Source organism: Megascapheus bottae, chromosome 22, assembly GCF_031878675.1.
Source record: "Megascapheus bottae isolate mThoBot1 chromosome 22, mThoBot2.hap1, whole genome shotgun sequence".
Taxonomy (NCBI): domain Eukaryota; kingdom Metazoa; phylum Chordata; class Mammalia; order Rodentia; family Geomyidae; genus Megascapheus; species Megascapheus bottae.
In genome coordinates, this window is record NC_143530.1 from 35,278,640 (window position 1) to 35,306,162 (window position 27,523).

The 27,523-nt window shown below is 42.5% G+C and overlaps 1 protein-coding gene across 2 annotated transcripts; it reads left to right on the forward strand.

Annotated features, from left to right (window-relative positions):
• Positions 1-4,485: 4,485 nt before the first annotated feature.
• On the forward strand, positions 4,486-27,523 carry Cd83 (CD83 molecule). Of its 2 annotated transcripts, none has more exons than XM_090356504.1 (5): positions 4,486-4,710; positions 4,817-4,932; positions 18,197-18,428; positions 19,260-19,366; positions 27,423-27,523. In XM_090356504.1, exons 1-5 carry the CDS (start codon positions 4,668-4,670, stop codon positions 27,513-27,515), a joined length of 591 nt encoding a protein of 196 aa, XP_090212630.1. In that variant the 5' UTR covers positions 4,486-4,667; the 3' UTR covers positions 27,516-27,523. The 2 variants fall into 2 exon arrangements, with proteins under 2 accessions (XP_090212630.1, XP_090212629.1); XM_090356503.1 differs by lacking the exon at positions 27,423-27,523 and adding an exon at positions 20,559-22,132.

Consider the following 27,523-nt stretch of genomic DNA (forward strand, 5'->3'; position numbering starts at 1 on the left):
CAAAGAAGCAGTGATATCTGTTATCTGAGACAAAATTGAACAGATACTTAATACATGGGAAAAAAAGAAAGAAAAAGACTGAATCTGGGCCCTGGAGGCTCACACTTGTAATCTTAGATACCTAGAAGGCTGAGATCTGAGGATCACAGTTCAAAGCCAGCAAGGGCAGGAAAATCCTTGATATTCTTTCTTATCTGAAAGTAACCACCAAAAATCTGAAAGTAAAGCTATGGATCAAGTTACAGAACAAATAGCCTTTGGCAAAGAAACCCAGGGACAAAGCCCAGACCCTGAGGTCAAGCCTCAGGACACAAAAAGATTAATTGTGAGTATAAAAGCAAGGTGGGGTGATGGTATGGTCCTGTTGCCAGTAATGTGTGAGAAAGGACAGAGTTCAGCTATTCAGGTATTTGAGGAAGAAGGGTGGCATTATTGATTGATTTTAGAATATATGAAAACACGTTTGCTTATTAAAGTATACAAAGATAATCACCCAAGAAGAGAAGCATTGTATTTGACTGCTTTATGGATTGATAGCAAATATTACTCAACATTTAACAATCCACCAGTTGCATTTTCTGGTTATCCCTAGCCTTGGTCTCCCTTTCCTTTGATCTTATTAAAAACTCACTTATCATTTAGTCCATTTAGTCTTTGTTGCTCTGTGTGACTGTTTTGTTGTGGATGTATTTGTGTTTCAAAATTAAGTCCTTAGCTGCTGAAATAAAGGAATTATTCTTTGTGTGCCTTTTTCTCCCTTCCTTTTCTTTTTCAGAAATAGGATCTAACTTTGTAACCTCCTTTGTAGGCTAGGCTAGATAGCCTCCTGCTTTCACTTCCTGAATGCTGTGTTTAAAGACATATGCTACCAAAAACAAATATACTCATAAAATTAAAAAAAATTGGTTAATAAATGCAAGAAAATAAAAGGGAGAGATAAGAAGAGAAAAATCAAGTTAAGTGTAAAGCATGTAACAATATGAGCGAAATAAATCCCAATATAGCAGAATTCAGAGAAGAAGCAACATTAAACTCTCAGAAAGTTATGACTGCATGTTGGGTTAGGGAAAAAGTCTAAATATTGATATTCTTAACATTAAAATGTAAGGGCTAATATAAGTGAAATGTAAAATGATTGGAAATATAGGCCAAAGAAAGTGGTGTGCTTATATGAAGAATAGACAAGGATGACTTTTAAAGAGCAAAAGAGAATATTAGGAAAAAAAACAAGTCACTAAAATGAAGATTAAAAAATAGCAACAAACTGAGTACAGTAGCGTACACCTGGAGTCCTAGCTATTCAGGAGGCTGAGATCCCAAGAATTGTGGTTCAAAGCCAGCCTACGCAGAAAAGTCACCAGACTCCATCTCCAAAGTAGCCAGCAAAATGTCTGACTAGGGAAATAACTCAAGTGACAAAGTACCACACAAGCACGCCAAACAAACTTGAGGTCCTGAGCTCAACCTCCAGTAGTAGAAAAAAAAAAAAAAGATGTAACTTGCAAGTACATACTAAACAGTATCAAATCATAGCAGGCCTGTAATCCTAGCTACTCCAGAGGCTGAGCTGTGAGCAATGTGGTTTGAAGCCAGCTGGAGCAGGAAAGCGTGAAACATCTTGTGTGTGCAGGGGTGGTGGTGGTGGTTATGGGGCTTGAACTCAGGGCCTGGAGGTTGTCCCTGAGCTTTTTTGCTCAAGGCCAGCACTCCACCATTTTGAACCACAGTGCTTATTCTGGTTTTCTGGTGGATAACTAGAGGTAAGAGTCTCATGGACTTTCTTGCTTGGGCTATCTTTGAACCATGATCTTCAGATCTCAGCCTCCAGACTAGCTAGGATTTATAGGTGTGAGTCACCTCTATCCCCTTTGTGAGACTCTTATCGCCACTAAACTACCCAAAGAGCCAAGTGGTGGAATTCTAGTTTTGAGCAGAAGCAGCTCAGGGACAAAGCTCAGGCCCTGGTCAAGCCCCAGGACTGGCGTGCCGTGAAAGTGTGCACATGCACACACACACACATACACACACACATGCACACACACAAGATCTGAATATGAAACATTTTGACTTTAAAGCTTTGCAAGAAAATGAAGGAGAATGTTCTCAGGATCTCAGGGTAGGAAAAGAATTGATAAATGGAAGAAACACAAATAAGATAAATGAAGACTGATAAACTTGACTTCAGTAAGATGATGTTTAAAAGCTCTTTTGTTCATTATTCATATCATAAACAGAGTGGAAAAAATAGAACTCTTACACTTGGAGAAGGAATTTGTCATGTGTATAATCAAGAAAAGATTTGGCCAGAATTTACAAACAGCTCTAATGAAAAAGGCCAAAGGATAACAACTCGGCAATCTTCAGGAAAGACATTCAAGTGCTTCAAAAGGTATGTAGGTTGGAAACAGGAGGAGAAAACTGAGAGTGAGGGAAGGGATGACATTGTCCAAGAAGAAAGGTACGCTTTACCTGACTTATGTAACTGCAACCTCTCTATATACTGCTTTATAATAACAACAGAAATATTTACAAGAAAACCCCATATGTAAATGATGTAACACAAATGAGGCAGAAAGGACCTAATAATCCACATCCATCAGATGAAATGAACAATGAAAAACAATCTAAATATGCTAAGATGTACTGATGGGAGTGTGTGTCTGTGTGTGGGGGGGGTGTGGGCATGCACTTTGGAGAGGGCCATTTGGAAATATCCAATAAAGCATAGGCTATAGAGCCAGAGGATGTGGAATGGCCTCAGCTTCTCTGTTTATGTTGGAGAAAAACTGGAAAGAAGTGTGAATGATCAGATACGGGATCTAGCAGAGGGTATATAGAAGACTTGTTTTAGCTCTCAGGAATAAAATTATTCTCTGTTTTTTCAATTCTGTTCTTTTCCGTATTTAACTATGTATGCCTAAACATTTTGTAACTGATGAGGGCTTTGGGGAAAAAAAAAAAAACCAAACAATTCACAGATAACTTGAGTAAGCTGTCTGTTGATATAGCCATTCCCAAAGGAGAAGGCTGAGTGGTGACAGGGGAAAGCTTCCTCTGATTGATTAGAGGTACATGGCTTTAGCAGGGAAATTAGCTCAACAGAGGATGTCTGGCAGATTAGAAGCAGTCAGAGTTTAGTGCCAATTGAGAAGTTTCAAATCTTAAATTTCTGAAAGAAAAAGGGAAATGTGTTGCTTAAACAGATCTGCAAATCTGTAGACCCACAGCTTGGTGAAAATGTCAAATAGCCACTTTTATTTATTATGATTATTTTTTTTTTGTTTTCTCTAAGTCTTCCTTGATGGTACTCTGCTTAACCTCTTAGATGGACAAAGCTATCAGAATGGGATAGCTGTTGAACTGGCCTGAGTGTTGGGCATCTGGCCTTCTCCTGCCTCACAGGTGGGAATACATTACAGTTAAGGGCTGGAGACATTCTTGGCAGTACCTTTGACAATACACAAAATAGGAAGCCTCCAAGTATCTATACATCTAAAAGCAAATGTTTACACTGAAGTACCTCATGACAAACACAGCTTTTGTGTGGCTCATGCCTGTAATCCTAGCTACTCAGAAGATTGAGGATGGTGGTTAAAAGCCAGCCTAAGCAGGAAAGTCCTTGAGACTCGTATCTTTAACCATTAAAAAGCCAGAAGTGGAGCTGTGGCTTAAGTGGTAAAGCAGTAGCCTTGCTCAAGAAAGTTCAAGGATCGTGCCCAGGCCTGGAGCTCAGGCCCTAGGACTCACATAAAACATGAAAGAAGCAAACCAAGTGGCTAATACTATCGAATTGTTTCTAGTTTATAGCCTGCCAGCACACTGGAATAGTACACAACCAGTAAAAGACTTTGCTGAAGTCATTCTTAACGTTGCAGAACTGCAGGATACAATACAGTAGAAAGTAAATTATTTAAAACATTTTTTCCTTTTTTTTTTTTTTTGCTTCCAAAGCTTTTGTGTAGGTCTGCATGTGTGAGTATAATCCTTATTTTAGGAGTGGCTACTTTGCTGAAATAATTTAAACGGGACAGACGATACCCCCCTTTCCCCCCCACCTCCGACCAGGGAAAGGCAGGAAGCCAAGAACTGCAGCCTTATGCCATAAGTCTAGCAAGTCTGATTGTCACCGAATCTGGAGAGGGAGGCCTTGGCCTCGCCAGTGACGTCACCACACACAGGCTGGGCTCTGGGGTGTGGGGTGGGGGGGCAGGGAAGCCGCCCCCCGAATCCGAATCTGGTTTCGCCTCTGTAAAATGGGCATAGCCAGCCTGCCGGCTTGGTTCCCGGCTTGTTTGGAAGGCTCCCCGGTCACACACGCGCGCGCTCCAGGCTCAGGGCGTCACGCGCGGGGCTTGTGGCCGCTGCCCAGCCGCCGCAGAGACGCTAACTTGGGGCTCCAGGCCCGGGCGCGCTGGGGGGAGGAGGGCGGAGACTCGCGCGGGGCGGAGACGCGAGGGCGGGGGCCGGAGGGGGGGGGGAGGCTCCCAGGCTGCCCCAGGGCCAAGGAGGGCTGGCCGCGGGCTTCCGCCACCCGCCGGGGACTCCCCGGGGCTGGCGCGCAGGGAGGTCCCCCGCCCTCCCCCCGAGCGCGCGGGGGTACAAGAGCGCGGCGCGGAGCGAGCGTGGCACTGGCCGGCACCCCGAGGCGGCGGCGCAGCGCTCCAGCCATGTCTCCAGGCCTCCAGCTCCTGTTCCTGCTCCTGAGCTGCGGTAGGGTCTCCCCCCCCCCCCCCCGCCCGGCCATCGCCGGTCACCCACCTCTCCACACCTCCTTAGCTCCCTGGCTCACAGCGCTCTCCCTTCCTGTCTCTTGCAGCCAGCAGCCTGGTGGCCGCCACGTGGGAGGTGAAGGTGCCTTGTTCCGAGACCGTGGATCTGCCCTGCGCCGTCTCCTGGGACCCCCAGGTCTCCTATACCGTCTCTTGGGCCAAGGTAAGTGCAGGATTGGGGGCAGATCGGGGTTTTGCGTGGCCCTTTGGGGGCAGCGCCACCAGTTCCCTTAGGGTGGGGGACCTTGTGTGGCCGGGTTTTTTTTTGGGGGGGGGGGTGGGCGCTGCCTACAGCTGGGCTTGCGGCACCCAATCCTTCTTACACACCTTTCCCATCCGCTCCCTGCCCCATCTGCATCCAGGACCCCAGTCCTCAAAGGTGGCCCGGGAGGGCACGAATGCCCGCCCCTCAATTGGCTTAATTCTGGAGGCCACCTGTGGTGGTAGCCAGGCGAACACGATGAGAAAGAGGGACAGAGGTCAGGATTTGGTCACTGGATAGGAGGGAATGTTCCCCGATATTGATTTCTGTGACCCTGGGGCTCAAGGGCTATGGGATGTCTCATATTTAGGTGAACGATCAGTGGTCCTTCCCTTTCTGGCATGTTCTCTTCCTCTCTCCCCATCCCTGCTTCTCCATCTTCTGGCTATCATGAGAAGTCCAGATGTGGCGGCTTCTGTGTACGGGTGGTGCAGGCATCAGAGGTACATGCCTGTATGTCTGCATAAGAACGTGTCGCTGTCCCCACGGTAGCAACATTGAGATACAGGGCTTTTTAAAGGTTTCCTGTCAATGGTAACATCCCCAGATCCTATGATTGTGATTCCTAGGGCATTTTAAAGTTTGCTGTTGGCTAGATATGACCAGTCTTTTACTCCCCTTTCTCAGGGCATGGTTATTGCCACAGGGAACCTCCATTTTAAGCCAAATGATTGTGAGGGACCAGCGTCAATCTGTGACTGTCCCTGGTTTGCTGTTTCAACCTGGAGGAAAATCTCTGTATGTTTGCTTGTAGCCTCCCACAAGATGCAGGCAGAGCTTTCTGCTGCGGACCCTGTAAGAACTTGCAATGTGTCTGACCATATGTCCATTCCAGGTAGCACAGAAGTCATCAAGAGTACATATGCACGTGTGTGCATGTGCGTGTGTGCGTGTTGTACTCTGTTTGCTGGATTGTCATTTCCCGAGGAAAAAGACTACACTGATGTTATTGTGCATTTCTGCAGGTACCCAGTGCTTGCCCAGTTAATTGAAAAGGGGCTTGGTAAATTCAAGCTGGCCATGTGACTGATGCACAGAGGAGAGACAGTAGGGTGTTAGGTTCGAGATTTTTATTTCTGCCTTATTCTTGATGGCTGCAGAAAGCACCATTCCAAAATTGTTCACACTGTCAAAACATTAGCACTTATTGGAAAAACAATATCATTTTGATTGCTCATTGCATGCCACGCTATGCCATGCCTGTTTTCCAGTGTAGATTTAAGAAGTCAGCACTATTTTTATTCCTATTTACAGGTGAGGGAACTGAGCCCAGGACAGGGAATTAAGCTGTCCAATGTCACACAGCTGGCCAAGTGGTGGAAGCAGGCTTTGAACTATGCAGTCTGATTAAAGATCACAAGCTGTTAGAAGTCTATCTTGATATCTCTTTTTTATCTTAATTACTTATGGTAGAGAAAAAAAAATAGAAGTGTCTTTCTGGGCTAGCCAGGCTGTGGGCTTAGTTATTTCAAAGAAGGAAGAAAACATGAAACCACTCTCCCTTCCAGAGAGTAATTAAAAGAAGAAAACATTATTAATAGCCCCAGGGGAGTAATTAAAATGTACTCGTGAAACAAGTAGATGACATTTCAGAGCATCAAGTTCAAACAGTTGTCAAGTTAAATCTTCTTGTGCAGGGTCATTGGAAATGGCTCAATAAACTATAGCAATTCACCTTTGCTTTCTCCTGGGATGTTGGTCGATGATGTAACTCTATAATGTATGTGCTTGTTTATTGGGCACAGTTCTTGAAAGATTTGCCCTGCAGGTCTTAAGAAATTCTGTCTGGGAAAAAAAAAACGTAGTCTCTAGGCATTCCCATGCTTCATTAGTCCATGAGACTGGAAGTTAGCATAACTCTCCTGTGCCAATCATAACCTTGAAAATGTTATGTGTTATTATTCTTTTAGCATATTCTGTAGATGTTCATTACTTTACAGCCAGTGATTGTACTTTTACTTTGATAGTGCTTGTACAAAGAATACGTAATAGAGTGTTCTGGAAATAAGACCATTGGGGCTTCCTTTGTTGAACACACATCCTGTCATATCCCCACAAGTTCCTTGTACAATATTTTGATGAGATGGGAGTTGGTGGAAAGTGAGGGACTTAACCTTGGGACCACACCCTGCTGAGTCCCTTGCTTTCTGTGTGCAGGCTGTATGTTGGGCCAGTACAGCAGACCCCTGCAGAGTGGGGTATTTTGCAGTCTGCCACAGAATGTCATTCTTGTGGGCTATCTACATATCCCAGGGATGGCTATCATGATTCACTATTTTAAAATTCCATTTACTGTCTGTCCCCTGGTATCACAGAGTATCTTGCTACTGTCCAATTGGCACTGACGACTTACAATGGACAGAGGACCCATCCAAACCATACTTCAACCATATGCCTTTTACCAAAAATCCAAGCAGATGGTGTCCAGTTAGTGTTTATAACATTATAATCCTAACCAACTGGGAAGGAGCTGTGTCTGCTGTATTTTCCCTGTTTCAAAGATGGGGAGGGGACAGAAGGTGCTCAATATAGACACACACAGGAGGTCAAAAGGCAAATCTGAATTGGACAGCATTAGCTCGGTTCCTGTTAGTTCAGCTCTAGGGCTAGGTATTTCTGACCTCAGACACCCAACAGAATCATTTTTATCATCTTTCCCACTTAGATCTTTGCTTTGTTATTTATTTATTTACTTACTTATTTGTGTATGTGCCAATAATGAGGCTTAAAGCACAAAGAGAGGCACAAACCCCCTTGCTTGGCATTTTTCGCTCAAGGGTAGCGCTTTACCACTTGAACCACAGCTTCTCTTCTGGCCTTTTCTGGTTATTTGGAGGGGAGAGTCACACAGACTTTTCTGCCCAGGCTGGCTTGGAACCACAATCTTCAGATCTCAGCCTCCTGTGTAGCTAGGATTTACAGGCATGAGTCTCTAGCACCCGACTCTTATATGGTTAAAGGAAGATGAATGGTTTAGAAGAAATAGAACACTGATAACTCATGTCTTTATGGATCCTGATACAATATACTTTAAAAGTTATAGTTCTTTGAGGTGGTATTTTTGAGAACATAAGCAAGTGGATGTTGATCTACCATACTTCTTCCATTGGTTGTGGCTTTTGTTTAAAGTCTGGGATAAGATAGCACAACACAGTGTCCTGCCATCAGAGTAGGAGCGTGCATGAAGGGGCTGTGTTGTGTCTCTGCTTCATGCTGCCTGTCGCTCTTTAATGAAGCTGCATTATATTTGGAGAGAGAAGACACCTCTGGATAGACAGCTTTGGGCATGGTGGGAACCCTACTCCCCATTCATGATAAATAAGTGGTCATTTATGTAGCAGATACAGTTCCATCTTGTATCTTGCTACCATCCCCAGAACCCTACTGTGATTCAAAGTGAAAGAGGATATCTAGTGTCATCTCTAGGTGATGGTGCGGGGGCGGGGTGGGGGCCGGGGGGGGGGGGGGGGGTGAGGGCAGCCATGCGTCACAAGACAAGTGCCCTATTTAAATGATTTCCACACGTAGGGAGAAAGGGGAAGTTAGATAGTGATTTCAGAGAATGGAGCAGACTTGAACTTTATAATATTTAGAAAAATCCCAGCTGTAGCCCATCATGGGCCATATCCTGTGGAGTGTTCTATTTTCTGACATCCATGCAAAGGGAACTGTTGGGAGGAAGGTTTATGGTTTGCATAAGTCTATTTTAAACATTTCAAGAATAGTCACGCTCGTCTCAGTGGCCTTGATTCATTATGAAGCTGTCTTCCGTGCATGTTGATAAATTCCTCTTGAGTGGAGTTTTCTGTCTCTGTCATCTTGGGTGATAAGGAGCTTCAAGGGCAGGGGCCCTGCGGGGAGCAGAGGACCTTGGCAGGGCTAGAGTTGATGTAGTCTGTATGGTCACAGATGATGGACCTGGGGAAGAGCTAACACGTGCTCTTAATTGCATTTTCCTGATTCTAGAGCATTGCCTGCAGTTGCCTGAAGGAAATGGATTTGAGAATTGTTTTTAGGAGAAAAGGACATTTTTACGTTAAATATAAGAGGGCTGAAAAGTGGAAATGTGGAAACAATGTGTATATACTTTCTACATTGGTGCCTGTCTTCCTTGGCTGAACGGAATCACTTTTAGGTCAAACTAGGACATATTGTACACTTGGATTTCAGGAAGCTTTAGTATCAACCCTTTAGTTACCAAGTAAATGGTAACTAAATGGTTACTAAATGGTCCCAAATGGTAACTAAATGGTCCCAAATGGGTGTCCAAGATTTTGACCACCACAAAATTGGCTCAAAACTTTTGCCAAAGCCTTGTTTAAGAAAAGCCACTGGGTACCAGATAACTGAGAGATTATGTTGGAAAGTAGGCAGTCAAACTGAATGACCTAAGAAGCATTGTTACCCTTTCAGCAGTAAGGAACCATTGAAAATTTTTAAGTAGAGAATGATGCAATACAAAATATGTATAAAGAAAAGCATGTTTCCCATGATGATGGGCAGACTAATTCATCTGGAAGACAAGAGTTAAGGAAGGTCCCACTCTTTCACTGCAGTGAAATTCTCCTCAGGTTAACTTACCTAAGGCTTGAACATGTCCTTAGGATTTTCCTTATTGTCCTGGATTTTCTTGGTTACCCAGTGGTCCACGTGTTTCTATAGAAGAATGAGTAAGCATCCTGAAGCTGCCTCAAAACAGATGGAAGAGGTCTCAGATGATGAGAATGGTGGGTTACTGAGCATTTGGGGTACTGGGAAATCAGCAAAATTATAAACAAAAAAATTTTCATTTGAAAGAGAATAGGAAGGAAAAGAGTTAAACAAGCAAACAACCCAAACCTCTACTGTATTTTTCATAAATACAGGGGGAAATTAGATTACATGAGGGCTAGAACATCTTCCTTATATGTTGGTTATATCACTATAGTGAAGCAAAAGGGGAAGTTTGGAGGAGGTTTCAGAGACAAAGGGTAGGGTTTTATATAGACTAACAACAGATGGATGATCTAGAAACATTTCATTGCTACTTTGGCAATAATCCAACCTTTTCTACCAACCATTTTTTTTTAAACCTTAGCTCAAACCAGAACTGGATTAAAATATTACCTAAGACTCCTTTATACCTCTAAGCACACCTTTTGTTTTGTTTTGCTTTGCATTGAGTTGTATTTGGGTAAAACTCCTATATGCTAGTGCCATATGGAACTAGTACAGATTTGGAGCCCAAGGCATGTTAATATCATTTGACATTTTCTTGGAGCACCGACTCGTCTGCGCAGTGTTCTCAGCCTGATTCTCCCAAGCAAGGACAGGTTCGAGAAGAGTTGGTGGCTCTCTAATTATGGGTCCAGACGGGGAAAACTTCAGAGAGAGGAAGGATGCTAGAAAATATATACAACCACGTGGGACTAGACTTCCTGGATTCGTTTTGGAGAACTACTGGTTATAAATCCAATCAGGGCCCTGACATCTTATTTCCAGAGGCATGTGAGCTGAGCCCAAGGGCAAAGTAGGACTGGCACAGCGGCTGGGAGCCACATGGAGCCACACTTACCTGTGGGTGGTACGCCTTTCAGTTAGGACTTTCTGGATTACCATGGGGTTATAAAACCTGATCAAAGCTATCTTAAAAGGAAGGAATTGGCTGAGATGTCATGGGAATGGAAAAGAACTCCATAAAACCAAAATGTAGTTTACATGTCAGTTATGGCTGACTTTGTAAGATTTAAATGTGCCCTCTCAAAAGGTATGTTGAGGGCCTACCCCTTGGACTTGTTACTGTGACTATTTGGAAATGCAAGTCCTTGCAGATGTAATTTAATTAAGATATGGCTATACCTGTCATGGCAGGGGGAGGTCCTAATTCACAATGCCTGAGGTCCTTATAAGTAGAGAAAACGGATTTGGGCACAGGCAAAATGGAGAGCATGAGGAGATAAAGATGAAGATTAGAGTGATATATCTACAGCCAAGAAATGCCACGGATTGCCGGGATGCCAGAATGAATGAAGAAAGCATGGAACAAGTTCTCCCTTAGAGACTTCAGAGGGCATGGTTGTGCTGACACCTTGATTTCCCACTTCTGGCCTCCAGAACCATGGGAAAATGTGTATCTGTTGTCAACAGCCCTACAAAACCATACAGCTAGACTTAGAGGTCCTTAAATATTCCCAGGATTTGGTGGTTTCCCATCTCTCAATTCTTTCCTTTCTGTTAGTCTTGAGACCAACCTCCACCTGGCAGGAGATATTAGTTGCTAACTGTAGACCCGTTATATCTTTCTGAAAACAAGGTAAGGAAAAGATGGCGTGTGTCTCTCTTCTATTATGCTAGTAGATACTTGGTTATTTTCAATTGTCTTGGGTGGGTGGTGCGCCCATTAGAGATGGTGGGATATGAGGCTTGAGTGAAATGTACGTCTTATAGAACCAAGAGTGGAGTTCTGTGAATGACAGACACAGATTTCCTCATGGTACCCCACAGGTCCTGCAGTATCCACAGGAAAAGATTATGACATGAACCATGAATGGTGCTACACAGCTTTCAGCTCTCAGTTCCAAAAGCCTTTGGCCACCTTTTTCCATCAGTACTTTAGAAAAGTCGGAATGAGTGCTTTGGATAAATGGTAGACAGACAAAAAAAAAATCTCCCCAAAGTAGAGATTAGGACTTTTACAACAACATAGCCAGGGAGGAGACAGTGAGTGTCATCTGTAACCAGTGCCAGAACACAGCTGGAGTGGAAAGCATTCCTTTACAACAGTAGTTTCCATTACCAACACTATCAACTGGACAGCACTTTGGGGTACTTTTTCATTTGATTCTTACCATAACCTCCTTCCAGACAAGGAACTGAAACTTACATGTCGTGATTTACCAAAATGAGCCAGCTAGCTAATGGAGATTCTGGGGGTGTGACTGTAGGCCTTTGGTACCAAAGCCTGTAATGGTCTCATTTATTCAGAAAATGTTTTGAATGTTTCTTTTCTGAGCAAGGAATGATTTGGTATACTGAAGCATGTGCGTGTGCGTGCGTGTGTGTGTGTGTGTGTGTGTGTGTGTGTGTGTAATATCTGTTGGGCTTTCTGTGTGATTGGTCCCTGACTGAGGGTCTATATACATAGCATCACAATACTAACTCTACCCCTTACTTTGTCGGACACAATGAACTCCCCAGGTCCCGGTGTTACAAACTAACTTGGGGGTGGTTGAGCCAGTTGGCTGAGAGCATTGAAGGAAGCATGGTGGTATTGGGGTGGGTCCCATTTTGGTCCAACTCCAAAGCCTGTGCTCTTAATTAGGCTGCCTCCTCGACACTCATAACTCTTGTTAACAGCCATAAGTCTGACTCTGTCTGTTAGACACAGTAAATTTCAAAGTGGAATATCATTTTTGTAATAAAACTACATTTAGAAAAAAAGTGATGTTAATGTTCATATATTCTACACTCATTATGACATCAATCTCTGAGCCAAACTGTTTTGCACATTATAAAAAAGCTGTTTTTATGGTGAATGGGGATTATATTGGCACTTGAACTGAGTTAGAAACCAAGGGACATGAATGTTAGTGCACAAGAATTTTTAAAAAGAGCTGTTCAATGTGGAAGACATTGGATTAATTTAAGGCTACTTTTAAATACTTAAAGCCTCTAGCTCAATTTCTTTTTGCCTGTCCTGGGGACTGAACTCAGGGCCTAAGCACTGTCCTTGGGCTTTCCTCAAGGCCAATGCTCTACCACTTGAGCCACAGCATCACTTCTGGCTTTTCTATGTATGTGGTACTGAGGGATCGAACCTGGGTCTTCTTGTAGGCTAAATGAGCACTCTACCATTAGGCCAAACTCCTGGCCATTAAAATATTTTTTTAATGAAATTGTTAAATGAAATGTGTGTGTGTGTGTGTGTGTGTGTGTGTGTGTGTGTGTGTGAGAGAGAGAGGGGGGGGGGGGGAGGCAATACTAAGTCTTGAACTCGGAACTTGGGACCCAGGAGCAATTGCTTAGCTTTTTCTCTCCTAGCTGATGTTCTACTACTTGAGCTACAACTCCACTTCCAACTTTTTGCTAATTGATTGAAAATATGAATCTTAGGGGCTTTTTGGCCCTGGCTGGCTTCCAACCATGATCCTTAGATCTCAGTCTCTGGAGTAGCTAGAATTACAGAAGTGAGCCACCAGCACCAGCCATATACACATTTTTTTGTTTATTTTAGTTAAACTCATAACATTCCTAGCAGATCTAACGTATCAAGAAGTTAGATTTCGAATTTGTCATCAAAAAACCCTTTTTTCCTATAGGAATGAATTGTTGCCCATTTGAGTACAGTAGTTAATGAGGTTGAAGTGCATTTAGATACAATTAGGTAAACGTATTTGAAAGCACTTGCCATCATAGTTTTTGAGTGAAATGTTGGCTTGATTCCAACTATATTTATTTACTTAATTTCTCTTGTTCTAGTTCATATTTGTCCATCATTTAAAAATAACCTATTTCATGTACATGCCCTTACAATTAGCACTTGTGTTTGCTTGATGCAGTATTCAGTGCAAATTAAAGTGTATTTTAATTTAGGGTTTGTGGTTTCTTAAGGTCAAATCTCTATTACAGAGAAAGAATATGGTATTTAAGTTATTTAGTCAAATTGGAGGCCTTGAAACAAGTCAAAGTCCCTAGGCTTTCTGAAAATGAGATAGCCCGTATTTTGCTTTTTTCTAATTCAGTCAAAAAGCAGAATTGTCAGCGTGGAAGTTAATGCATAGAGTGTAGATTTTAAAAACATTATTGGGATGAGTGTTTTGAGGAATTAATTTGCCCAAATTGTGTTGTGCTTTAGCACACTGTACTACAATATTAGCATTGGAAGTATGCATTAAATAGTTCCCGTCAATTATTCTTGGCTGTGAATGAATCAGAGGGTTCCTTTTGTTATAAATTACTATTTCCTAAAATGTTTTTGCAGAGAAGCAATGTAACACTTTTAGACTTGGAATGTTTAAAGAGCCATTCTTGCCAGTGGCTGATTTTAGTCCAGTGCTGATGCTTGTAAGAACTCATAAAACAAAACAAAGTTGAAGATTGCACATTGCTGATCTTCCAATCTTATCCCAACAGAAACATCTCCTTCAGCCCTTGGTGCTCTTTCGTCAAAGCTGACATAGCAGGCTGACGAGTGCCTGGCGACAGCTAGTGAGAATCATTTAGACTTTGCATTAGAGTCCTGGGTCTTACTTGTGTCCTGTTCCCATTCTGAGCATGAACCATTAACATGAGAACCACTATTTTTGCAGCAGTGGGCAGATCCCAGGTTTCTCAGGAAGAGTCATATGAAAAGACATTTTAAAATTGCAAAGGGAAGAGAGAATAGATTCTGGAAATACCTAGATCTGGAGATCAGAGGGACAGCTATGAAACATTTCCAGGTACATGTATGACTTTCCAGAAGGGCCTTCTTGCTGTAAGTGCTTTCTTCCATTTCAGTTACCAGTGTCTAAGCACATTAAATAGAAAGCCAGACATAAACAATTCACAAGTGTTAAATTGCTTGCTATTCTGAGGATTGTTTGGAATCTCACATTTCTTTTTCCCTCTCTGGCAGTGAATCATCATTTTTGGTCAGTGTCTCCACATTGTATAGACTATCTGCCTGTTCATCTCTTAGTACCCATTTCCGTGATCAGGTCAGTCATCATGGTTTCAGACTGTTTGGGTCCAAGTATCTCATAATTCACTTAATAGTGATCATGGGGCTGGGAGTTTGGCCTAGTGGTAGAGTGCTTGCCTAGTATGCATGAAGACCCAGGTTTGATTCCTCGGTACCACATACATAGAAAAAACCCAGAAGGGGTGCTGTGGCTCAAATGGTAGAGTTCTAGCCTGGAGAAAACTCGAAGGACAGTGCTCAGACCGTGAGTTGAAGCCCCACAACTGGCAAAAAAAATAATGATCACAAAGCCCAAGAGCAGTGATGCAGATATGCCAAAGAGAGAGAATCCATAAGGCGTTCCCTTTACATGAAAAAGTAAAACATTCATGATTTAATAAGAAAACAAATTATAAAAGAAGTTCAATGCCGAGATTGCTAAAAGTATTGCAAGAACAACTGCTTTTGTCATTGTTGGAAGAAAGCAAAAGAATCATATGCTAATTTTTCTATCATGTCACAAACTATAAACATGGTCATAGTGTGTGCTGACCAGATATATTTAGGGGAAATGGAAAAGGTAGCAAATGGATGGCTGGAAGGCAGGGTGAAAAATGTGTACCCAATTGATACAGTGAACTTTTTCATAGGTATAAATATATATGTTAAAACAGAAGTATCAGTGGGTTTATTAGAGCAGGGACATTGCTGTTGGAGTCATAAGGCCAACCACGTTGTTTATTCATTGGACCAGAGCTCTCAATGACACTGTGAGTTCTCAGTGTCCTTCAGAGAAGGGGTCTTGTGAAACTAACGTCACAAAAGCTGAGATGATCCCATGATGCCCAGATGCTGAGATGATTGCCATGATCTCAAAGATGCCTAGTCAGTAAAGCTGAATTCTGCAGGAGGTTGCTTGGGCATTCTTTGTGTTTCCATCTTTCCTCCCATCCCCATTCTTATTCCTGTCCTTCCTAGAGTCTAGCGCTGCCTTTGTGTTGCCATTTTAAAATAACCAGAGGCTGGAAATTTTTGCCAGAGAACCATGGAAATCTGATCATTAAATATACTTCTTTTTGTTGTTGGAAGCTGCTGAATGTTAAAATGAATTCTCTTGTGCCAGTTAGTTCTGACCTCCAGTGGGACCCTTCTTGTTTCATAATCCCTGTCTGGTAGCTTCATAATGGGATCCTGTAGGTGCTATTGTTTATATGGTTTGTAATTCCCGTTGGCCCTCAACTTTCCCCTGGGCCTTTCTGAGTTGAGGGATTGGGTACTGGGAGACACTTTCCAGAAAACAAAAACAAAACCAAAAAAGCAGAGACAAGTTATCCCAAATTGCTTGTTAAAGCTACATTTACATTTCGAGTTTAGATTAGAAAGGAAAGTGGACTGGATCGGACAGACTAGGATATGATAATTAGTTCAAACTGGTTTTTATGGGCAGGTGGCATAGATTGGCTCTGCATGGTTGTCCATCCAGCTCTGCCTGTGAAGAGGAAGCCCCAGTGCAGGGCAGTGGAAGGGAGGGAGAGAGTATTGAGGAGCTACTGTTTGTGATTTTTTAGGCTTCACAAAGAGAAAATTGTGCTTATTTCAACGTGTTCCAGATCCAGCCTTTGATTTCCTCCAAGGTTCCTTACCCATCTCTCCTTTTTTTATAGTTTTATTTTTGAACACCCCAAAGCTCCAGTCATTTAACTTCCTCCCGTAGATCCTTGATTATTTGGAAAGGAACCTTTACATACAAGAAGGGCCACCAAGAGATGGGATTTCTTTCCATTTGCAGACACAGCCTGAGCTCTTGCAGCATCTCAGTCTGATGCTAGGCATGAGCCATAAATCTGCCAGCAGATGGCTCTGTAGTCCATGCCACAAGAAGGGGAACCTGAGCACAACTGACTGTGCGTGTGCGTGTGCGTGTGCGTGTGTGTGTGTGTGTGTGTGTGTGTCTGTGTGTGTGTCTGTGTCTGAGTGCAGTACTTCATGGTGCATTTCCCCAACCCTTGGGTTAGGCTTCCCTTTTTTGAAGAAAGGCTACATCCAGAGTGCTTCCCATGTAGGAGATGGCTAGTTTGTCTCTTTCTCTACGGTGTCTCTTGAGTGGTTCTACAAGGCGTGGGACAGGGAGGGGTACCACTTGATCAGAACTCTCAGCTGATGTCCAGACAAGCAGCAAAAGGCAGCTTGGTACCTGGTATATTGTATGTATGTTTATTTGAAATAGGAAAGGGAAAGGGGAAAACAAAATGATTGGGAGGGGACGAAGGGAGAGAAATGGGGACAAAAACATGAGAAGGGAGGGGTATCAATGTGTGAGAAGTAATGCACCTACTACCTGGTGAATGTAACCCCTCTATACATTACTCTGACAATAAAATTTTAAAAAAAGGCAGCTTGGGTGCTGCCGGTGGTAGCCTGGGTTGAAAGTCTGCCTGTGAGCACAGAACACAATGATTTGTATTACTGTAGGTATAAATCCATTTTAGTAGCTGTACTACATTTCAGTGGAAATGATCTGACAAATGAGTAATATGTCCAGGAAAGAGAGAAATGACAGAGAATGTGGGGTGTGGACATCTGGAGGTAGAAGATGCTGACAGCATCTCACTGGTTGAATCATATAGACCGTCTAGGAAAGAAGCCCCGGGAGACTAATTGGCCAACTTGGGCTCGTGCACTGTGGGGACAGACTGTGATTGTTTTCCCCTCAGGAGCCTGATATAACTGTCCAAGGATGTAAACTATGAAACCACCACAAAGTAGTCCCCTCAGCTGTCTTCTGGTCTGAGCCCAAAGGAAAATGCATGGCACAGTTGGGGACTTGGATGTGATCATGCCAATTGAACCAGCTTTGAAGAACAGGATGACTACAGGAAACATTGTTTATCTGCATTGCTGGTTTGAGATGAGTTATCTGAGGATGACTTTCTCAGACTCAGGAACTTTTTCTTATTAAAAGCTAATAAAGTTAACAACCCTTCGACAACGTGAATGGGTTTCTGAAGAAACACGAGCACTGAATGAGAACCAGCAGCAGCAAAAATTAAATACACAGTGGTTTATATTCAATATCACCTTCATCAACAGTGATGCTGTTCTTTCTGGAGGGTGGAAGCTGGGATGCTGGTGTTAGGATCACAAAATTCAGGTCAAATATTCTTCCAAAATAGGATATATATGTTATATATTTATATTTATACTTCTAGATACACTATACACATAAATATACTTATACATGTCTATATAGATACCTGACTATATATTTATATATATATATATGGAGAGAGAGAGAGAGAGAGAAAACCTTCAAGTGTTGGTTTTTTAGATAGATATTTTCTACTTCTCCTGAATTTACATATTCAAAAACCAAAGCACTGTGTATTGCTTTAGAACCATCCAAAGATGGGTTTTAAGAAAAATAAGTCATAAAAAAAATCATGGTTGAGTTCAGATTTTGAGTATTCCACCAGCAAGCATGGACTGTTGTATTTCTTCTGTTGATGTACTGTTGTTTTTTCACAGCTCACAGCAAGTGGAGAGCAGAGACTGGAGCTGCCCCAGGAAGACCTGCATCTCAGTGGACAACGCCATCATCAGACAGGGCAAAATGCTTCTTTTGAGACCTCTGGGAAAGGACCCTATTCCCTAAAAATCCGGAACACTACGGGCTGCAGCTCGGGCACATACAGGTGCACTCTGCAGGACCTGGGAGAGCAGAAAAACCTCAGTGGCACGGTGCTTTTGAAGGTGACAGGTGAGCCTCTTTCAGTGAGTCCAGCCTGTAGTCCTGAGATCCATCCTCTGCTGTCATACCCCACAGCTTTCCATAACGTCTATGGCTACAAGCACATCATCACCTCTCTTTTTTTCTTTTCTTTTTGTGTTAGTACCAGGGCTTAAACTCGAGACTTTGCACTTTTCTCACTTTTCTTTAGAATTTTTTCCATCAAGGCTGGTGCTCTACCACTTGAGCCATTGCTCCATTTCCAGCTTTTTGGAGTTTAATGGGAGATAAGAGTCTCACAGGCTTTCCTGCCTGGGTGGACTTGGAACCACGATTTTCAGCTCTCAGTCATCTGAGTAGCTAGGATTGCAGACATGAACCACCAGTGCCTGGCTCTTTTTATGCCTTAAGTGTTCTATAGGAGTTGCTTCACTTTTATCCCCACTAAGAGAACAAGAGCTCTTCTATACTCGCTGCAAAGGCCAGCACACAGTTTGCCCTCATCCCTTTCTCTGGATGAGAAATGAGGATAGCCTTGCGGGGGAGAGGTAAAGGGGCAGGTGTGCTGTCTGCAGCACAGGAAGAAAATGACCAGACCACCGTGGACTTCTCTTTTTCCTCTCCCAAGGAAACATGTGCCCATCCTGAGGCACACAGTGGGGACCAGGGCAATGGCTCTTCCTGAAAACACAGGTGTGAGATAGGAATGAGGGGCTGTACCACTAGCGAAGAAGAATTTTGCTAAAATAGCTTTGTTTAATGGAATGCTTTAATGGCGCTCTCTCTCTCTCTCTCTCTCTCTCTCTCTCTCTCTCTCTCTCTCTCTCTCTCTCTCTCTCTCTCTCTCTCTCTCTCTCAAAGGATGTCCCAAGTTACCTGAAGAATCAACTTTCAGGAAATACAGAGCTGAGATTGTGCTGCTCTTTTCTCTGGTCATTTTCTACTTAACACTCATCATTTTCACCTGTGTGAGTATCTGTTTCAAATATTATTATTAATTTCTCACCGGTGCCAATGGCTCATGCCCATGGTCTTAGTTACCTAGGAAGCTGAGTTCTGAGGATTGTAGTTTGAAGCCAACCCAGACACAGAAGTCTATGAGAGTCTTATCTCCAAATAACTGCCAGAAATCCACTGGTGAAGCTGTGACTCAAGCAGTAGAGCACTAGCCTTGAGCAAAAAAACCTCAAGGACAGTGCCCAGGCTGAGTTCAAGGCTCAGTACCAGTACACACACACACACACACACACATACACTATCAATTAAACAAAGAATGATCTATGTCAATCTGAAAATTAAAAAATGGATGGCACTAGGAATCAAACCAAGGATTTCATAATGCTAGATAAGCACTTTAAATAAAGCTCTTGTTTTTAAATAAATAGTAGGCTAATCTTAAAGTATGGGCTCTATTGAAGAGATTTTTAAAGTGACGAGTAAGGGTATGCACAGAAGAGTTCTGTGAACACCTGCTGTATGCATAGACTTTTTCAAGGAATTATATAGTAGGACATTAAAGGGTTAAGATACCCTTTCTGTCCTCGGGGAGTTTACAGTTAGTTGAGAGGGTAAGTTGCACATAGGATAATTACAGTTGCTGATGTTGGACCCAGATGATTTGTGCCCATAGTGCCAGCAACTCAGGAGGCTGAGGTCTATAGGACTGAAGTCCAAAGCTAGTCCATGCAGTCTCTACCTCTGTCTTCTCTATGCTACCCTTAGAGATTCTATCCCCCCATTAATCAGCAAAAAGCTGGACTTGAAGCATGGCTTAAGTGCTGGAGTACAAACTGCGGTTGGAAAAAAATCTACGTGAGAGTGTGAGTTCAAGCCTCAGTACTTGGGGAATAAAAAGTACAATTTGAATGACCAGACAGCAAATGTTAGAAACAAACAAAAATAAGCAACATTAGTTACTTGTGGGTACATGCCTAATTCCAAAGCACCAAGTTTCTGTAAAATTCTCTCACGGTAAGGATTGTGTTTAGGGAGGCCAGGGGAATGACAAGGGTACTTTGCAGAATGAGTGATGTAGAAGGAACAAGAAGCTTCTAGAAGAAGACGTCCAGCGAGATCTTAAGAAATAGCATGTAAACGAGGATTGATGAGAGCTGTATCTTCCTAATTACTCACTTCCCAACTTGTCTCTTACCTTTTCAGAAGTTTGCACGACTACAGAGTATTTTCCCAGATATTTCTAAACCTGGGATGGAACAAGCTTTTCTTCCAGTCACCTCCCCAAATAAACATTTGGGGCCGGTGACTCTTCCCAAGATAGAAACAGTGTGAACAGGATTTCTGTTGTTGCCCCTGGAAACCGAGGGCTCAGTGGTATGCCTGAATGCCACGCTCCACATGAGAAGAATGAGCCCCACACAGAAGATGGCATCCTTCTTGCGAAGTCCTTCACTTGATTGCAAATACCTGAGAGTGAATCTGCTCACTTTCTGCCAGCAGGGTCTGGAAAACCATTCCATGATCACATTGCATGGGGCCATCACTAACTTCTCATGGCTACCATCTTAGTGTTTTATGCCAGCTATCTGGTCAACCTCTTGGATACTTTTTCAGTCATAAAAGCTATGGGGAGAGGTTGAGGGAAAAGGGTTTAGGGGAAATCTAAATACCTAAATCTGGCCTAATGCTAGATTTCTGAAGACAGCTATCCTCTTCTATGTCTGGGAAACATCACTTTGATTTTTGCTGTGTTTTAGTGTACCCATCCAGATGTTTCACATCTGGGAGAAACTTATAGTCCAAGCTGTGAGACAGTGGGAAATATTTAGCAAATAATTTCCTGATGTGAATCCTGTGCTATTACTAAAGGAGTATTATGTGTACATAGAAATAAAAGGTCAATGAACTGTTACCCAGCAGGGCCTTTTATCTAGCAAAGACACCCATAAAAAAGCAATAAAGAAGAATGTCACGTTTATTTTTATATCTACATAAACTTGTCAAAGGAGGATTTGTGTGTCTCTTCTCTTGAAGTCTATTTCTAGCTAGAGAGTATTGCTAACTGACAAGAAACTTGGGTATGGAGTGAGAAATCAGAGAGAGCAACACAGGATAGAGCATTGTATTGTGTGACCTGTTGGAAATAGGGGTTCAATCATGTCATCTGGCTTTAAGCCACAATTGTCCTAGCCTAGATATTAGATCTTGGACAAATTCTTTGTGATTTCCACTTATCTCATTTGTAAACATGAAAGCTATTTATGGGTTCATTGAGAGAATGTAGGTGACAAATATTTGAAAAATCATAACACACCATACAACATCAAAAGTCCATTGAGTCATTATCTCTGCTATTGCAATAGGGTTCTAGGGATGAGAGACTACCTTTCATATCTCTCATTTTCTATCATTTCAAATAAAGAAGACTATAAAAAGGACCTTTCCATAGTTCTTCTGTATTAATTCCTTGGGGACGGGGAGAAGACCAGTCCAGTGTTCTCTTCCTGAAGCACTGACTCCATGATATGAACACCTGGGAACCACTGGGCTGTGTGTAGGAGGAAATTTGCTAATGTTGTACGGGTAAATTTGAAGTCGTTAGTTTTCTTCGAATAAACTTGATCCCTTCCCTACTTGCTTTCCAGATATGTTTTCCCTTTAAGTAGTATGTGTATTGTCCACATTAATATTTGAGAGTGGAAGAGATGCCACATTGACTTGGAGTGTTGCCCTCTTTTGTCATCTCTCTCATGTTATTAAAGGTATGCATATAAATAGGGAGTGGTTTCCTTTCCTTTCTTTTTGTATTTAAAATGACTTCTCAGAATGTGAGAGAACCAGAATCCAAGAGGAAATTAGAGGTCAGAAGGATTGGCTGAGGCCTGTTTTCCTCTAGGAGAGAGGTAGCCAAGGCTGATGGAGTGCTATGAGCCAGCACCTTTCTTGGATCCATCAGGAACTGTGGTAGCACCTAGCAACTTCACATTAGCTAGGCTAGCTGCATGACCACAGTAGGATAGTGGAGAGATGGAGAGTTTCTGCTTTGGAAAGGTGTGTAAAATCAGGGTTCTTGAACCTGACACTGGATTTTTCAACATTCTTAAATAGCTCCCTTACCCCAAATATTAAGAACAATCTGTAAAAGTGGTTTGTAATAATTACAAAAGCATCATGGGTGAATGGTATATAAGATGGTAAGTATAGATTCTGTGTGGTTTTTGTGTGTGTGTGTGTGTGTGTGTGTGTGTGTGTGTGCGCATGTGTGCGCGCATATAGGTCTTGGGGCTTGAACTCAGGGTCTGGATGCTGGTCCTGAGTTTCTTCTATTCAAGGCCAACACTCTACACTTGAGCCATAGCTCCACTTTTGGTAGTTTATTGAAGGCAAGAGTCTCATGGACTTTCTAGCTCAGGCTGACTGACCTCAAACTGTTATCCTCAGATGTCAGCCTTCAGGTAGCTAGGATTATAGGCATGGGCTACCAGCGCCCAGCTATAGATTCCTGTTTAATGAGTTCAACTCCATTCTCAAGAAGGGAGTTTTAGGGGCCGGGAGTTTGGCCTAGTGGTAGAGTGCTTGCCTAGCATGCACGAAGACCCGGGTTCGATTCCTTGGTACCACATATTTAGAAAAAGCCGGAAGTGGTGCTGAGGCTCAAGTGGTAGAGCTCTAGCCTTGAGAAAAATCCAAGGACAGTGCTCAGGCCCTGAGCTTAAGCCCAGGACTGGCAAAAAAAAAAAAAAAAAAGTGAGTTTTAGGGCCAGGAGTTTAGCCTAGTGGTAGAGTGCTTGCCTAGCATACATGAAGACTTGGGTTCAATTCTTTGGTACCATATACATAGAAAAAAGCCAGAAGTGGTACTGAGGTTCAAGTGGTAGAGCCTTGAGAAAGTTCAGGTACAGTGTTCAGGCCCTGAGCTCAAGGCCAGGACTGGCAAAATAAAAAAAAAAAAAAGGAGTTTTCAAAAACATGAGAAGGGGTATCATTGTGTGAGAAGTAATGTACCTACTAGCTGGTGAATGTAACTGTACATTACCTGACAATAAAAAAAATTAAGAAAAGGGAATTTTATGGAAAATTCTAAGTAGACCCACTTGGCATGATAATGAAGTATCCCGAGATTTCTTACCCACTTGAAGCATTACCATCTTGGTCAGGGAACTCTAAGGCAGTGGACACATCTGTAGAGTAAGAATAGTATCTTTGTACTAGCTGTTTTGTGAAGTCACGATAAGAGATCATACGTGGAAGGACACAGTCTAGCATCTAAGCTCTTGGTTGACATCAGAACAAGAAAGGAGAGTGATGGAAGATAGAAAATGTCAGAGTGTATGGTCTGTGAATCTTTGTAGAACTGGTTCCATTGAAAGGAATAAATTCAGTTGGTGGGCAGTCTATTTTTTTTTTTTGAGAATTAAAACACATTGAACTAAATGCTCTATGGCTATTAGAGTTAGTATGAAAGACTCAGGAAGAGGACTCCTCTGGTTATGAGACTGAATTAAAAGTGTGGTTAAAATTTGAGAGTATATTGACCTAATGTTCACACCTAGTATTTGGTATAAAGGTGTGTGTGTGTGTGTGTGTGTGTGTGTACTTGCGCACGTGTGCGCATATGCATACATGGGAGGGGGAGGAGGAAGAGTGAATGGAGGTTTTCTAATGACATTGAGTCCTGTCAAGATATGTCAGAGAAAGGAAAATGATATTTATTCTTGGTTTTCACTGCTAGGGAAAGCTTTGTTATCAGGATCTTCTTTGTCTGTGGCATTAGATACACAATTGCAATAATTTCATCCTGGGATGTTTGAAGACACAAATATAGACACAAATATCAGCTTCCCATTCTTGTATAAAAGCAGCCTGCAGGCTTTTGTATTCATAATAATACTTAGCATGTTTCATGGTAGGTAAGTCTAGGCCACACTCCTGAAATCCAGCAGGGCCTGATTATTGGCTGAGGGTTGTGTCCTGGGGACATAGAGACAACAATGTGAGGCCATGTGTTTGACCACTCAGCACAATGAGAGTTGGGAGTGTCAGAATAATGCTGTCTGATTCTCTAGCTCCTTTCACACTAGCAGCTTATTTCCTGTCATTGACTGGATAATTCTTTCATACTTTAGCTTAGCTTGGTCAAAAGAGCCAAAGGCCAACAAACAAGATAGGAGCTGTTGGCTTAATTTGCCAGCGGTTGTCTCCCTTACTTTTGATCTAATTGGATGGTAAGATTCAGTCAATTCGTTTGCTAGTTGTTGTCCTCTCAAGACTAACTGTGCTTACATTCTAATTTTCACCTTTAAATTACAGAAGAAATTAAAATTCTGACTTTTTTTTGTACTGTGTGTGCTCTTACATGTGCTGATGGGAGAATAAACATAAATATATTGGCTGGGCATTTACTCTAGAGAAAATGACTATGTAGGTACTAAAATGTTGAGAAAAGCAAGGCCCAATCCTTCCTTTCAAGGAGGAAGAAAAATGGGCTAATTGTTGTGTACACGGCTACTTGTTTTGCTTAATATCAAGGAGACATAAAAAAATAGCAAGAAGAGAAAGGGAAAGAAATAGCAAGAACACATACATATACACCCAAAGGAGTGTAAGAGTATCCAGATTCTTCGAAAATACCTTAGCATCCTTGCAGAACTGATTACATTTGATATTGGACTTAAGAGATTTTGAGGTGGTAGAGATGGTAGATGGTGGTGGAAATGGCCAGGATAAAGTTTCTAAGTCAATAAAGTAGGAAAAAAAGGCTTGATCTGAGGGCTGTGTGAGAGTCCTGAAGGTATAGGACAGCCCAGCCCAGGTGCAGTATGGAGGAAATGGTGTTGAGACCTGGGCATGTTATCGTGTCATCACATGTGATCACGTCTGCAGCATGGAGCAGTCTGGAGGGATCCTGAGTTCGAGGCGCCATATTGATAGATCTAAATTTTGTGATAATAACTAGGAAAACAAGGTGAAGCACTAATGAAAAGTGCAGAAGAACATGGGGAACCTGAAAACCACTTCACACTGGTGACTGATGGCCCAGAGAAGTGCAGTACTGGAGGCAGGAAACAAGATGGAGACCAGTGAGCTCCCCCGTGTGTTGTCGTTTCAGTTTTCCCTTCAGGATTTTCTATGTTCCTAGCTACTTTAATATGATATTATTGTGGGAACCCTTTTTTTTTTTTTGCCAGTCCTGGGATTTGTACTCAGGGCCTGAGATCTGTCCTTGGGCTTTCTCAAGGCTAGAGCTCTACCACTTGAGCCACAGCAGCACCACTTCCAGCTTTTTCTATATATGTGGTACTGAGGAGTTGAACCTGGGTCTTCATGCATGCTGGGCAAGCATGCTACCACTAGGCCAAACTCCCAGCCTGTGGGGACTTTTGTCCCTTTCTTTTTCTTTTTAGATTAAGGCCTCTTTAATAAAAGAAGAGGAGAGAGAGAGAGGGAGAGAGAGAGAGAGAGGGAGAGAGAGAGAGAGAGAGAGAGAGAGAGAGAGAGAGAGAGAGAGAGAGAGAGAGAGAAGAGAGAGAGAGAGAGAGGGAGGGAGGGAGGGAGGGAGAGAGGGAGGGAGGGAGGGAGGGAGAGACAGAGAGAGACAGAGACAGAGACAGAGACAGAGACAGGGAGAGACGGAGAGGGGTGCGGGGGGGGGGGGAGAGGGAGAGAGGAGAGAGAGAGCGCCTATCCTTTGCAAGAGTGGTAGAGTAATCATTTCAGCTTTCACAAAGGCTTCCTGTGTTTTGTATCTGTCACTCCAGACAAAGAGACTGTCAGTGCTGCAGTCACAAACTGCCCTATTTCATGTCCTAGGAGGTAATTTGCTAAACATGGTATCAATGATAGTTGGTTCCTGAAACATAGTGTGTATGTGATAAGGGCTTTTGTGGCTATTTTATATGTTTATAGCAAGATAACTCATACTGGATTCTTTTTATGAAATAGAGCCTCACTATACAGTCTCAATTGGCTTTGAACTCATAATCCTCTAATCCCAGTGCTGAGATTGAAGGCATACTCTACTACAGTTAGTCTTAACATTGAATTCTTTTATTGGTTTGGATCCTTCATATTTTAACCAATTAATCAGTGAGAGTGACATTTTAAAAATAAAATCCTCTGGCAGTTGGGTGATGAGCAAACCCTACTACCAAAGCATGTTAATAAATCAAAAGATTCCTCTAGGCAGTGTGAGGGGCTTGAGTAACATGGCATACTTATGAATCCATCACAGAAAGGAAGACATGCTAGGCCAGTGCTCTACAAATTACCTGCAAGCCCCATTCTGTTTTCAGAGATGAGGCACTTCTCATTCAAACCTAACTTTTTTCTTCCCTTTTCTTTATTTCCTTCTCCTCATGGAATGCCAGGCAGTGCAGTTAGGCAACAAAGGATTATCAGGAAAACATCATCCAGACTGGTTGTGTTTGTTTCCATGGTTCCTGAGTGAAGGAAGGAGGCAAAGTCCAGGCACTAAAAGCAACCATTCTATTCTTTTCTCCTTTCAATTCATAAACATATATAATATCCCTCTGGGCAAAGGAGCAAGACCTCATTCAGTGGTTCATTTAGATTCTGCACGAGGAGATATCGGTGTTATTTTTTTCCTTCTTCATTATCGGAAGGACTATTTCTTCAAATTGACCATTTTCTTCCTTCATTCTCTGCCAAAGTAACCTGTTTATGATCTATTCTTGTAGATTATGGTACTTAATAGAGACAAGGAGAGAGAAATTCAGACCTTGAAAGGCTGAAAGACATCCCACAGAGTCGGAATGCTTTTTTTTTTTTTCCAAAGAGGAACAAAAATCTGTGAATGTGAATGTGCTTGCCCATGTCTCCCCTCCCACCCCCCCAAAAAATACCCAGCTGGACAGCCCATAAGCAGCTCCCATTCAGGGACAACAAAAGCCTGTGTCAGAAGTCAACGGACAGGAGGCTGAGAACTAATAATAATTTTGCACTTACACAGCAGTTTTCATCTGAAGACCTCAGCGTGCTTTATAAACATTAATTAAATTGCCCCACTGCCCTGTGAGATGGCTGTGTATCACTATTTCCAATTGGCAGGTGGTGGAAGAAGGAGAAGGGTATGCATGGAGGGGAGTTGGAACCAGGCCATGTGAGGATACATGTGGATTGTGGACTCTGAAAAAGGAGTAGGAACTTTT